Source organism: Harpia harpyja, chromosome 15, assembly GCF_026419915.1.
Source record: "Harpia harpyja isolate bHarHar1 chromosome 15, bHarHar1 primary haplotype, whole genome shotgun sequence".
Lineage (NCBI taxonomy): Eukaryota > Metazoa > Chordata > Aves > Accipitriformes > Accipitridae > Harpia > Harpia harpyja.
The window spans coordinates 822112-836651 of record NC_068954.1 but is presented as its reverse complement, the minus strand read 5'-3'; the positions used below and the strand labels follow the sequence as shown (position 1 = coordinate 836651).

The 14540-nt window shown below is 39.5% G+C and overlaps 1 protein-coding gene across 8 annotated transcripts in view; it reads left to right on the top strand.

Annotated features, from left to right (window-relative positions):
- The window catches only part of DTNB (dystrobrevin beta), a 214487-nt gene that overhangs the window by 20555 nt on the left and 179392 nt on the right, over window positions 1-14540 (top strand). For 7 of the 8 annotated variants that reach the window (XR_008238481.1, XM_052809547.1, XM_052809548.1 and 4 more), the window contains exons 4-6: window positions 842-922; window positions 2891-3104; window positions 8162-8247. Coding sequence is in view for 7 of the 8 variants with exons in the window: in XM_052809547.1 (XP_052665507.1) it covers window positions 842-922; window positions 2891-3104; window positions 8162-8247 (381 nt within the window). In the remaining variant the exon portion in view is untranslated. The remainder of the gene's footprint in view (window positions 1-841; window positions 923-2890; window positions 3105-8161; window positions 8248-14540) is intronic. The other variant, XM_052809552.1, reaches the window with a different exon arrangement.

Below are 14540 nucleotides of genomic sequence, written 5' to 3'. Positions count from 1 at the left end.
ACTGGATTGTTTCAGACTACACCTTAGAACTATATTGATTATAGGACATAGCTGCTAATGCTGTTGAAATGTGAGCCATTTAAAAGGCATTTTGGTTTATGATTAATGGGATTTTCAAGACTTGACTTGTTGGCTGCTTCCAAATTAAAATGATCAATACCGGACTTTAAACCGGTATCATTTATCATCTCATTTGATCAATGTAGGAGGTACACAGGTCTGTTTGGCAGAGAGTTAACACAACTTTCTGAAATTGCTCAAGTTTGTAATGTTCAGAGTAATTGCTGGAACTGGTAGGTGTGGTACAGACTGGTGATAGATAATAGCATTCAAATCTTTCATGATGTGGTATTGTTTGAAGGTGTAACACTTACACATCTTGAAGTGGGAGGTTGTTGGTGGAGATAAGATTTTTTTTTTTTTTTTTTTTCTTCTATGCTTTTTCTTCTGCTTCTTGCCTGATCTAGATCTCTTTGGCTGACCAAAAGCATGCTCCTGATGGGGCTGCAATGCAGGTGGTGGTAGGAGTACCAACCACCCCTTTTCTTTGTCTCTTATCTTTCGTGTACATGTCTTCCAACATCAGTGTGATCCTCTTCCTTACTCACCACTTAATTCTTGCTCTCTTTTAAGGTACTTGTATCAGTCTCAAACTTAGGTCAGTTTATAATATACTGCTGAAAATCACTTTACCATGAGATACCTAATGAAAATCTTTGTCATGTTCATATGACAAAGATGATGTATGTGAAGAAACACTCATACCATTTTTGAAGTAATTCTCTCAGATAAGCTGAATGTTATAGAGGAAAGAAAAACACAAACTTTTTTTTATTCATAGGAGCACAGAATTTTGATGTCATCAGACTTTCAACGTATCGAACAGCCTGTAAACTGCGGTTTGTACAAAAAAGATGTAATCGTAAGTTATAATTACTCTTTATCTTCAAAAATTTCTCATGCATGATTGTTTAAAATAGTCTACCCATGTGAATATTAAGTATAGCAAGAGTAAGCAAACATTTTGTCAGACAATGATAGTTGTTACTTAAACTAAACAGAGATTAAATATATAATTAAAATGAGGCAGCAATCTTTGTCCAGTACTCTATAATATCTTCAGGTTTATTCTTAAATTTTTGAAACATTAAAAATATACGGGCCAGCCTAATGTGTTTCAGTTGCCCTAAGTGTTGGATGCAGGCAGTCTCAAGCTGTTTGAGCTCCTGTTCCATCATGGTGTACTGCAAACCACCTGACAGGCGCAGGTATGAGTTTGGTGATGCATTATACAGTCACTAGCATGAAAGTCTGAATCTGATCGTAGTGGCATATGTAAACTGTAGCAACCGTAAAGAATTCTTTAAGTTCATACCATACTAGTCAGTGTAAGTTTTCTTATTCTCTTCCATGATCCTTTGACCTTGGATAGCTCACCAAAGCAAAGATTAATCCAAGGGTGAATAGGTGATACTACTTTGCGTTCTGCTACCAGTGTTGAATTGGACAAAGCAAAAAGCAGAACAGACTAACATACACAGGAATAGGTCCCTCCTCCCAGTGAAGTGGAGTTGGTGTGTGTCTGGTGTGGAAGAAGACAGGAGAACAGCTAAGGAGTCCTGTAGAGAACACGTGCAACTGCACGCTGCAAATCGTAGCTCCTCTGTAGCACAGCTGACCCTGGGATGTGTGAGTATCTTAGGGCTGTTGTGGCAGTACCCGCAGTGCCTTTAGTTTGATGGATGGCTTACAACTTTTCATTCCTGTGCAAAAGTGTTAGTTCTTGTCTGTAATTCATGCTTTTGAATTAAAAATCTCTCTTAATCAGCAGAGAGGTATTAAGAAATGCTAATTATAGTACATTGCACGCTTTGGGCCCAATTCACTGATGCCATGCATATGCCTTGGGTAACCTTTATACCTGTGTATGTATAGATGAGGCTGTGCATTTATGATCTTTGTCTGGACCACAGGGTGATCCAGGGGCATATGCTTGGTGTGACTAGGTAGCTTGGCTTTTATTGTTGTGTGGTTTTTATGTGAGAAATATAAAGACAAGTTTTAGGTAAGAAATGTTAAAGATCACACTCTTCCTTCAGACCCTTTTTTATAAGTTAAGGAAGATGACAAAGTTTGTGAAGTTAGCAAATAAGTCCATCCTTTAACTGTTGGATCATGTTCAGTTTGGACTGATGGATTACTGTTGATCCTTAGATGTCTTCTCCCACTATCATGCATACCTTTCAAGCTTTGGAACATTTTAAAATATTATTTAATGTGGTTCTGAAGATCACTTACTGTGGTTTTTGGAAAACTTTACATTGTTAACACTTCTTAGATATGCACTAAGATATGGCAGGGTAATTTAGGGAAACGCTTTGGAGTACTAGACCTATGTTTACAAATTATGCTCTGGACTTGGCAACTGGATCAACTGGAAACAGTCATGGTTTAACTGGAACATCAAGTTCCTCCTTCAATACTCAACTACTAGTCAGCATGAAGATGTTCAAAATTATTGTTACCAATTTGTAGTGGATTTAGAATATGGCTGATGTCTTTCTCAAATGAAAATATCTAACTCTGCTAATATGCACTGCATGATGATGGAAGATCGCTTTTCCCCTTTATCAACTTTTTCTGCCAGAGCACCCAGATGTTGAAGGGTGGAATGAAAGGCATGCAAAATGTCTGGGCACTGCTCTGTTATTTTAAACTAGCTGACACAAACTATGAGTATGAATATCAAGAGTCTGTCTCTCACTTTGAATACAGATAAGTAACTGTTCATTCCAAAATAAAAACTAACATAGTATTCGGAAACAGTACCATAAAAGTAAGCTTGCATGCATTACAGAATAGAAGTTAATTTTTTTTCCTTTATTTTTAGTTCACCTTGTTGATATCTGGAATATGATTGAAGCCTTCCGAGATAATGGCCTTAACACTTTGGATCATAACACAGAGATCAACGTGTCTCGACTAGAAACAATCATTTCATCCATCTACTACCAGCTAAACAAACGCCTTCCTTCTACTCACCAAATCAGTGTAGAGCAATCCATCAGCCTCCTCCTCAACTTCATGATAGCAGCATATGACAGGCTAGTAACTCCTCTAGTTGTATTCTTAAACTAATTTTTTCTTTTAGTTAGATGAATGCAGCCAACAACTGCATGAGTCTCTGGCAAACTGTCCGCATGCTATTTCTCAAGTTCATGAAATTGTGTGTTGCTCAGACACACACATATATTTAATATCATAGTAGTGCCCGCAGAGATTTACATTGCCACAGAAGCAATGCTTTGTCTTAAAAATTGCTTTCTTAAGAAAAATGAGTTAGTGCCTTCTGGAACTTGCAGACTGCTGTAAGCCATGTATCTGAACTGAGGATGAAGTGAAACTGTGTTCTGCAGACTGTGATAGAACATGTTAACCTCATGGTGATATAGCACTGTTTTAAAAAGTGAAAGTGTTTTATTGAATCTTGATCAACAAGACCATTTTATAACACTGCCTTGTTTTGACAGTCAGCCTGCATCCCATTCTAACATGCTGTGACCCTGTAAAAGCTAATTCTCATTTCTTGGCTGGAAGAAGCTTGATTTCTTGTTCAGGGTACTGTTTAGGCATTTCCTTGTGTCCAGGTTTATGAGTTTCTTTCACAGCCTCTTTCTTCACAGTTTGGTCTGCTAATCTTCTTGAGTAGATGTGTCTCTGTGGGTTTTCCGAGTAGCAACTGCAAATCTTTCACTGTTGTTTAGCACTTCCTACTTTTTGTCTTATCTTTCTCACAGTCAGCTATTACTTCAGTCTTATCTTTCTTCTGCTTTTGCCCTCTCTCCTAGCAGTAGAGAACTGCTTGTGGCCAGGTTGCTGTCACAGAGACTGAGGAGTTTTACCCAAGACAATCTGGAGCACTGAATATGCCAAATAGTTGTTGTGTTTGTAATGTCCAGACTTTGATCCTTTCCTAATGTGACTACTACGTATTGTCACCAAACAGAAGCTAGGTGTCGGCCCCCCCCCCCCCCCCAAAAAAGTACCAAGACTTCGGACCAATCCCTGTCTTGCTAAGGACAGGTAAAAACACCACAAAGCTTAGAGCAGGAAGACTGCTATGACAACAGAATCAAATGTGTATTTTTCTGTTTAGTTCTGATTTGGTATTAGTTGTGACACAAGTTGTAAGGGTTAGCTGATGGTTTTAGTTCTTCTGAGACAGTTCACACTAGAAAATACAGAATTTGAAAATAGAAATGGTCATATTTTGGCTCAAAAGATTGAGGCTTTAGAGGTACGTTTTTCTCCCCCACTGCCCCCAACCCTGCAAGTTCTGCCTTTTCTGGAACCCAAGCAGCACGCTTGATCCCAGCACAGTACCACAACTTCCCTTTAGATTCCTCTCTGGCACATGGGATTGAGAGAGAAGCTGGGATGCTGTGCTGTGTTGTGCAGTGGGAGAACCAAGAACAAGAGGAGACGCAGGGCTGAGGCTCCCTCTGCAGGAGCTCATCAACATGGCAGACATTTGTTTTTTACGAAAGTACACATCTGTGCTGGCATTGCGTCATTGGGGTAGCAGTGTGGTTATTTGAATGCACATAGTGCAGTAGCTTCTTACAACGTGGTGCTGGTGGTGATGTCACAAAGTCATTAGCATTCCACCAAACAGGTACAAGAATCAAAGATTTGACTAGTGTCTTCCCCGTGGAAATATTTAAGTTAGAACTTAGGTAAGTATGAAAAATGCTCACAATGAACGCTTCACTGGAACCCATACAACACTGATCATGGTGCAGGAATGATGGCTCGTACTGCATCAGTGGTGCGTTGTGAGGAGGAACGGCTGTGATGTGACATTCCTTGCTGCTTTCTCCCACAGAGCTTTGCATGGGTGTGTGACAGTTTATTCCTGGTCTGTTTTTCCCAATAGCATCTCATGGCTTTCCAAAGTCCCTGGCACCTCAGAGTAAAGGCTCATTCCCTGACCCCATTGATTGTTTCAGAGCAGTCAGGTTTTTATTTCATTGTTTCTAGAAATCGCATTTAATGTGACAGTGGGTTTAGTTGCTCCAGCTTCTTTTTTCTTTTTAAATTGTAGGTATCAAACCACACTGTATGTTGGTAATAAAGCAGTGTGCAATAAGGGGGAGGGAGAGGATGACCAACAAACAAGTGAGGCAGTGAGTTGGCGAGCAAAGTGTGGAGTGATGCGATTAGGAGGAGCCGTGTAATCAGCAGAGCTGGAAGGGGCTTACTTCAAGCACATGCATATACATAAGGAAATGCCAACAGATCAGCATCGTGCAGAAAGCTCTCGTGCCTTTTCTGGGAACTGAGCATGACTGGGTGCCTCTCTGAAGTGGCTGTACACTATTGCATGCAGCGTGGGGAACAAAGAGGAGGACTTAGAGGTCTGATTCCTCTAGAGAGGACGCGGTGGGAGAGCTGACACAACTGGAGTGCTGCAGTGGGTTCTTTAGGATGGACAGACGAGGAGGGGGAGTTGCCCTTTATGTGAGAAAGCAGCTGGAGTGCATGGAGCTCTGTCTGGGGATGGATGATGAGCCAGCTGGGAGTTTGAGTCAGGATTAGTGGGCAGACTGACATGGACATCATTGCTGTGGGCGTCTGCTACAGGCCACCGAGATAGGAGGATGTAGAGGATGAGGCTTTGGAACTGGAAGAAGCCTTGTGTATGCAGGTCCAGTTTTTAAACAAGTCCCTTGGTTCTATTTCCAATCCTGAGAACTCCTGATTGTTACAGGAGTTTCAAACTCAGTTTGAAAGTTCTGCCCTTTTTCCTTTCGATAGGGAGTTCAGCAGATTGAATAGCATTGGTACAAAAATTGATTTTGGCAAGTTGCTTAATAATTACACCTCTACGAGATTGCAGGGGGAGGAGTTTGGGGTTCTTTGTGATTAATAAACAGAATGTCAGCAGAAGCAGGCCTAATGTCTGAAGGCACCATAAGATACCTCTGCAAGGATAAGTTTATGTCCTGTGAGGAGATATTGATGGCTTTAGTCACTTGTTTTTTCTGGAAATTAATGCAAAGCTGAACTCTCTTTTTAGAGAAAATGAATGTCTATTAAAAGGGAAGGGAGAGGGGGGCTGAGACTATAACTTAAGGAGATTTGAATTAGCTAGTAAGATTTGCTCAGATAAAAGTGGAGGTCAAGGCTTGAAGAGGATGAACTTTTCAGACAATCAATTTCAGATATAGTCAGGTCTTTTTTTTTTTTTTTAACACACAGAGGGAGTGCCAACTTATTCTTTTGAGAAAGCTATTTAAGAGAAAAGACAGAAATAAAACAGGATGGCTGAGATCTTTACCTTGTTGTTAACCTTATAGCCTTTATATAGCTTGAGATAAATATCTAATGTGTTTAGTTTTCTCCCTTTGCTTAGTTTCTTCAAACAGCAGTTAAAAGGGTATTGGATATCGACAAAGTGATGGCCTTTGAATCTCCATTCCTCTTCACAGCTCCTCCTGCAGCTGTGAAGTAGGAGAGATTGCCTCTTCTCTAGAGGGAATATTTGAAAAATACTCTGAGTCTGTAGTAGAGAAATAGCGTATTCTATTTTGGGTACTTCTCAGCCTGAGAAAGGTGGACAGTCTTTACCTCACCATGGAGTGTGAAATGTTACCAGAAGATAATATATGCATATTAACTCTGCATGAGAAAAGGGGAGGGGGAAAGTTATTTGGTTACTTCCTGATGTCTCCATCTGGTTGCTCGTCTGTCACTGACATTAGACCTTGTCACTACTTCAGTACCATGAGCCAATATTTACTTTGAATAATTCTACTCTTAACACTTTCCAAGTGCTAGTCATCCAAGTGCAAATGTTAATTATGCATCTCGTTTCCACTGAGAAGTACTCTAGGGTTTTTCTAGATCTCTTCCAACACTCATCATGTATTTTCCCCATCATTGTATTTTCCATGATAGTACAAATTATCTGTCCAATAAGTTTAATTACTGTTACTTGAGAAAAAGAACTAAAATAAGTTCCTTTTATATGTGACTTTAACTTTCTTGGTGGTTTATCAGTCTGTACCACTGTTGCTGTTTATAGTTAAGGATAATGACTCAGTATGTTTCTGTTTGGCAATAAGTTGCTCAGAATTCCAACAGCTTTTACCCACCTTCACGCACATTTCTTTTGCCTTACGCACCCCTAAACCAACATTCAACCAAGTTCACAGTAACAGTGGCTTTACACTGAGATCGCCACACTGTGGCTGTCTTAATACCAGGTATTGGAGGTTCTCTGACTCCTGTCTTTATTACTATGAAAGACAGAGAAAATCAGGAGACAGGGAGGCGGGATGCATGCCTTCTGGGCCAGCGCTAAACTGGGAGAAACTGTTACTGATGTCAACTGTGCTGTGCTTTAACCCAGCAGGCCGCCTTCTGTGTTCCTGGTGACTTGATTCCTTCATAATTTCATCCTTATCTTTCTTTCTGGTAACAGGAATAATACACGTAGCTGTTTCTACATGTCATACAGTGCTGAATGGGCTTTTCATACTTTCCATAGAGACAAATTCATTTTCTCTTGCTGATACTAGAAAATTATTCCCCAAATGTGCCATCTTTTCTGATAGTACAGCAGCTTTATTAACTTAAAGTAGAATAAAACATTTTTCACATTATTCCTGTACTATGTGGTACATTCAGGATATTGTACAACTTCTCCATTAGCTATCAATTACTGTACTATTTTTAGAATGCAATGTGTATTTCAACATCAGAGTTTAAATCAAGGAGTAAAAATTTAAAACAACTAACAGGGTAGCAGAGGAAAAAATGAGATGTATTACAGTGAGCAGATGTATTTTAATGGAAAAAATTAACACATTACTTTTTTATAGGACAGTTGTGGGAGGAACAAGACGAATGGTAGTCTCTTTATCTGTGCATTTTTCATAATTGTGCAAGAAAATTTGATTTGCGATTAGACACTTGTTAACTCTTCCAATATATTAAAAATACTAGTGTTATCACTGTTTTAATGTTATATTAAATAGTTTTGGCACATCTTAGTAGTTAATGGAGGGCATTTATGCGTTTCCTTCCTAGGCCTCAAGTACTTTTGTTACTTATCATTCTGTGTAGCGATTACTTACTGTGTAATTTTTTTTCACAGTGAGGGCCATGGGAAGTTGACGGTATTTTCAGTGAAAGCTATGTTAGCAACAATGTGTGGCGGTAAAATACTGGACAAACTAAGATGTAAGTATTTTCAAGAAAATCAAACCATTTTATGAAATATTTTTCTTTCCATTACTGGCCACATATGTTTTATTGTATTAAGTTCTGAAAGCTAACTTCTTTGTCTATTCAGCGATCTTTATACTGAAATGAAGCTTGCTATATTAATGTTGTTGTTACACATGCCATCTGCTGGCCATAAAACATACCGGGTTTGTTACTGAGTAGGCTTTACAAGTACATTTGTTTATTTTGAAATGCTTGGGCACTTCTTTAAATGTAAAACTTCAGGTCTGATTTTTCGGATAGTAATGTCAAATTTGTTGCCATTTTCCCTATTTTGAGGATGTTGGGAGGCTTCTGTATATCTTCTCCTTCATCTGAGGTGCTCTCTGCGTCTTCTCATTCTGTAATTCCAGCTTCTCAGTTCTTATTTTTTAACTCTTTCATTCTCTCTTAATCTTACTTCCTTTTTTCTTGTTTCCATGAGTCTTCTGCTATAGCAGTAGAGAATCAGTGATATCCATAAATACTGGTTTTGTCCTTTAGTAGTAATTCTTGTTCTTCTTTCTATCTTAGTGCCAAGGTGTACTGTTGTTATGGGTGTTCCTTCATTTCATTTCCACCCTGAAAAGTTGGGAAGTTAATCTTACTGTCAGTGCCAGATTTTTACTGTTCAGGTCTTGTCTTTTTCACTTCACCCTAAATTCCCTTTGTGAAAGTTATCTTGTAATAATTAATTCCTCCTAATCTCCATGGTTGTCATTCACTGTAAATAATTCTTTAGAGTTTTCTACATTGTTACGCTTCTTTATTATATTTGCTTTAAAACTAGCGATGTGAAATACTAGTGTGCTGAATTAAACTACATGACAAGGTCTGAAAAATAGTGAGAAATAATTGCATGCACATATTAATATTAAGGCTGCACATGTTTCAATACCAGGAAATGCAGGGTTTTTTAATCTGGTAGTAACTATAAAACTGTCCGATTAAAAACAAAGCTGCAGGTGACTAAAGATTAGTGTTAAGTAAAGGGGACAGGCATATATGACAGAGGATATTTAAGACTTCTTAAGCATTTTTAACCAATGAATTACCTCTATAAAATGTGCAAGATCAAATACTGGGGGGAAAAGATAGAGACTGTATCTCCTCAGTAAAAGATTACATTTTGGATTCAATTAAGGTAAGATTTGAGGAGGTTACGGTATATGAGCAGTTCAGTACAGGCCTGGGACAGAAAAGGAGCATTATTTCTAGAATTAGCAAGACAGTACTGAAACACATCAAGAAAATGGCAATGTGACCTTTTTAGTGGAAAAGGCAATTAACCACTGGAATTAAATGTTACAGGAATCAGTAAACTTTTGATGTTTTCAGACAAAGACCTAGATATCGTTCTGGAAGCTATATTAAGCCTCAAGTTATTGATTCAAAAGGTGGCTAGTTAAGATGCTTTCACCTTAAGGACATCTTATTTAATAGTCCTATTTAACAGGTGTGTCTAGTCTTAAAACTTAAAATTTGTGCATTTAATGTACTTTTCTCTCTCTGTCTTTTCATAATGTCTGCTTTTCTTCGTAGCATTTGAAGCTTCCTTTTTTCTTCTTCTGTTGGCTCCTGTTTCCTTTGCCACTGTAACTTTCTTCTTTATAAAAATTCTTAACTGACGTTAATACATGTTGAAGGAAAGGCTTTTAACTACTTTCACTGAATAGTGCTGCTTATTATAGCTTTGTTATATTCTGGTTGTCATGCCTTTTGCTTATTCTTTCTTGTATCTTATCAGCTGACCTTTAGATTGCATTGTACTTCCGGGATCTTTTCTCCAGTATCTGCTGTCCCTTTTTTCTTGGTGCACTTCTCTTTGGATATGGAGTATCATTTTCAAAGAGCATGTGACTTTGAATTTGACATGTTTTGGACAGTAACACTTCTGTCCTTTTTTTTTTTTTTTTTAATTCAATGTTAAAACTCAGTTCCTCTCCTTGCCTTTTCACTATGTCACTCACACTGACTTCCCACCATTTGATGTTTCTGGGCTAGTTCTTATGACAGAGCACTAACTGTTGACCACACCTATTTAAAACCTGGTTTTGGTGAGGGTTTTTTTGTTGTTCTGTCAGGTACAATATCTTACGAGTCAACTGACAAAGAAAAATTTCTTTATCCATAACTGTAATGGTAATGCTGATTTGCCACTGCTTTGTATGGTCATGGCACTTTCTTCACATGCACCGTCTGCTGTGGACACTCCTCTGTCGCTTCTGGATACTCCTCTGTCCCCTCATGTGCTCATTGTTGTCTCTGCTTAGTTGGACTGGAACCACCTCACTATTATTCTATAAAATGCTCACAGTGCCACGTGCAAGGTTAGACATGGAGGCAGAGTCTCAGCACAGGATTGTCCAGGAAAAGGGGCTTTTGGCTAATTTGGAATTGAGATTTTAGGAGTATAGGAAATCTGTGCAGGAGGGAAAAGCTTTCTCTGAACCAGGATAGAATTAGGCCATTGACTTTTCAGACAAGGCCATAGGACAGCATTCTGTGGAATGTGGGAGAAGATCTGAGATTCAGGATACCAGGATCTTGTAAACCTTCTGGGGGCAGAGGAGAAGAGAGCAAGTGTGTCGTATTGTTAGCGGAATCAGTTTCTGAGTATCACCAGAACTCAAGAAAAGAATAAAATAGCTGAACTATTAACTGTTGGTTACCTGTCTTTCTGAAAGCTTTCTAAGGGGCTAGGGAATGGGAAGAAGAAAATGTCATGTGAAGTTTGGGAGGAAAGATGTGGGGACCTGCGAGCCTGTATACCTGACATGTCTGGGCAAGCTGTTAGTAATAAAGGGTGAAATTAGTTGCCACATGGATAAATGAGGTTTTATTGTTGAGGGAAATGGCTTTTGTGAAGGGATGCGTTATAAAACCACAGGAGTTCATTAAAGGAGGTAAAAAAAAAAAAAAAAAAGATAGATGGACAAAGGAGTTCTGTTTCTGCTACAGACTTCTTGGATTTCTGAAAGTCATTCAGGAAGGTCCTTTATCAAATGCTTAAAGAGATTTAAAAGTTTGATGAAAGGGATGAAAGGTGGGGTCTTTGCGCAGGTAGAAGACTGTCTAAAAGGAACCAAAAAGGAACAATAAAGATCCTTTTTGTATATTGAGATTGGTGGATAGTGCTGGACCTAAACTGTTTTAAACATGGTCATAAATGATGTTGGAAAATACAGTGAAAGGGGACAATTTGATACAAAGTAGATCAGTGTAGTAAAAGCTAAAATAGACTGAAGAGTTGTAGCATCATCTGACAAGACTGAGTAACTGTGAAATAAAATGTTAGGTGACATTCAGTGTGAATATATGTGAAGTGGTGCATGCTGGAGGAGTGAAGTGTAATCCTAATGTGATGCACAGAAAGGTGAGCTAAGAAAGTGTTGCTCAGAGGAGAGATCTTGGAGCTATACTTCTATGAAGATGTTGACACTCTAGTAATGGCTAAAAAACATAAGAAATGTTACGGAGGGGAAGGATGTGAAGAACAAAGTAGAGAGGTAAAGGCACTGTATAAATCCATGGTGTCTTTATGCCTTGAGTAAGTACTGCTCTAGTACCCCCCATCTGGTACTCTGCCCTTTCCACTTCTGATACATCTTTTCTGAGAAGAACGACAGAGATCATCAAAGGTAGAGAAAGCTTTCTGTACAAAGAACAACTAGATAGAGCAGGATTCTTCAAACTGGAAAGAAAAATGGTGGTAAAAGGGTAGTGTTCTATAAAATCAAGAGCAACATGGTGAATAGAAAACAGCTGTTCCTTTCCCCTTCCAGTACAAGAACTAAACGGCAGTAACTGAAATTAGCAGTGACAGATTGAAATAACAAAAACCAATACTTCTTTAAACTTAACCAAAGCATGCTGTTGGTATCAAACTTTTTACTCCTTGAACCAATTTCACTGAAGGCAAATTCATCAAAGGTTGCTGAATGCAAAGATACTCTCAGTGAGTGGAGGAATATTCTGGGGAACGTGCTTGCCTGAGCCATATGCTGTTGGGATAAACAGACTTTTGATCTGATCTGCCTCAGCTGTTCTCATATTCTTTATTTCTTCTTCTGATTGTTATGAATATGCTGTCCTGGTTTTTTTCCCTTTCCTGTCTTTCCCACCTGTGTCTGATTACTGACCCATTTCATCACTGAACTTCTTCTGTTTCCAGTTTACTTGTTCCCCTGATTCCACCCCCGCTCCTGCACTGCCTCCACTCCCTTTCCTAAGCAGGTTGTCAGCTCCGGCTCAGCTGGAATGCAAGGCTTTCTGGAAATCCTGGAAGTTGTAAATATATTTTTTTTTTCTCATCTCATAATTGATATGAATGATAGTAACTTGGTCTCTGTACTTGCATATGTACAGTCTTATTTTTTTAAATTCTGAAAATGTGAACAAATGGAGTGTTTTTCAGTCCATACAGTGTCTGACAGCACATATGAAATGGGAGTTGTTCAATGATACCGCTTTGCTGTCTCTGGAAAAGATTATTTCCTGTGACACGATACTCCTTGCAAAGGAGTTTCTTTACATGGTGTGCAAGGTAGGAATTGTAAACCCAGCCTACTGCTATGGACTTTATGATTTTTGTCATAGCTTTTTAAGCCCAAGAAATGCTGTATAAAAATGTCAAATTTTGTAGATTCAGATGATTTCATTTTGGCATTCAAGTAGATTGATTGTGAAGTAATTAGTGCTTCCTTCCATGTCATTTCTGCAAGTAAATTGCAAACAGAATTTCAAGTAATCAAGACTCCATCCTGCTCATTTTAAGGGCTGTCTGACTTCCCTAATGACTGGCTCTACCTGTGTGGTGCTCCTTGGCTCCCTTGCCTCACTAGCTCATTTTTTCCTCTCACCATCTGGCTCTGGTAAGCCTTTAGTGCTTACTAAAGTTCACCCTGAAAATTCATACAATAATGTGTGCTAAATACTAGGTTTCACATAATAAAGGTCCTGAAAGTTAATCTGCTGTAGATGAATTAGCCTGATTGTGAGGTTTTGATTTTGGGGAGAGGGTATTTTTGTTTTTTGGAGGAGTGGGGGTGAAGGGGGAGTTACTTGTTTTGGTCCTAATCAGTGGACCAAAGTAGCAGTAGTAATAATATGTGGTTTGTTGTAGTATCCCATCTATTCAAACTGAACAAGCTCAGTGCGCGATTGCATACAGGCTTTCTTACATCTCATTTGTTTATAACAAATGTTAGGAGTTGCCACAACATCTGCTGATCTGATAGAGGTAAGGCTGCTGCAGTGTCATGTCCCCAGTCCACCAGTGGTGAGGGTAAGCATGCATTCCCAGTAGGAACACGCACACGCAGCCACATGACAGAAGATACCCATGTGAACACGAACAGCACCAATGACCTTGTTCTGTTCCCTGCCTTCTGCCTGATCAGGATGAAAGCCTGTTAGTGGCATAAATATATACATATATGCACATGCCTGTACAGTATGGATCTCTCCAGTGACTGGCTTTAGATGCTCATCTGTCTTGTAGCTGGTCCTTGGAGCCTCTTAGATCCTCTGGTCTCTCCAGTATCTGTCCCAGACTTAGGACCTCTCTGATACCTAGCTCTCAAACTCTAATCACTAAATTTTCCTCCAAAAGCATGTTCGTAATCTCCTTGTAGGTGTTTGGGTGGTGTTATTAGGTCTTAGTGTCTTATCTTCTCCAGACTGAACAATTGGTGTTTCCTCAGCCTGCCCTCATAGGGGAAGTGCTCCAGTGTACTGACCATCCTTGTAGCCCTCTACAGAGCTCACTTCAGTTTGTCTTTTATATTCTGTGATTCTCAACAATTCTCTGATTCTGGGGGTCCCAAAACTGGACACAATACCTAGAAGAGGTCTGACAAGTGCTGAGTGGAGGAGGAAAATCACTTCCCTCTACTAGCTGAGCTCCTGTTTCTACAGCCCAGGATGATATTGGCCACCTTTGCTGCCAGAGCTCACTGCTGGCTTATGTTCAGCTTGTGATCTCAAAACCCAGAAGGACCTTTCCAGCAGAGCTGCTCCCCAGCCAGGCAGTCCCCAGCCTGGATCACTGCCGGAGTCTTTTCCTTCCCAGGGGCAGGAAGTTGCATTTGTTCTTTTTCAATTTCATACAGTTTCTGCTGGCCTGTTCCTCCAGCTGGTCTAGGTCCTGCTGGATGGCAGCCCTTGCCCTCAAGGGTATCACCTGGTCCTCCCAGTTTGGCATCATCTGCAAACTTGACAAGAGTGCACTCTGGTACCTCTCCTAGATCATTGATAGACATGTTGAG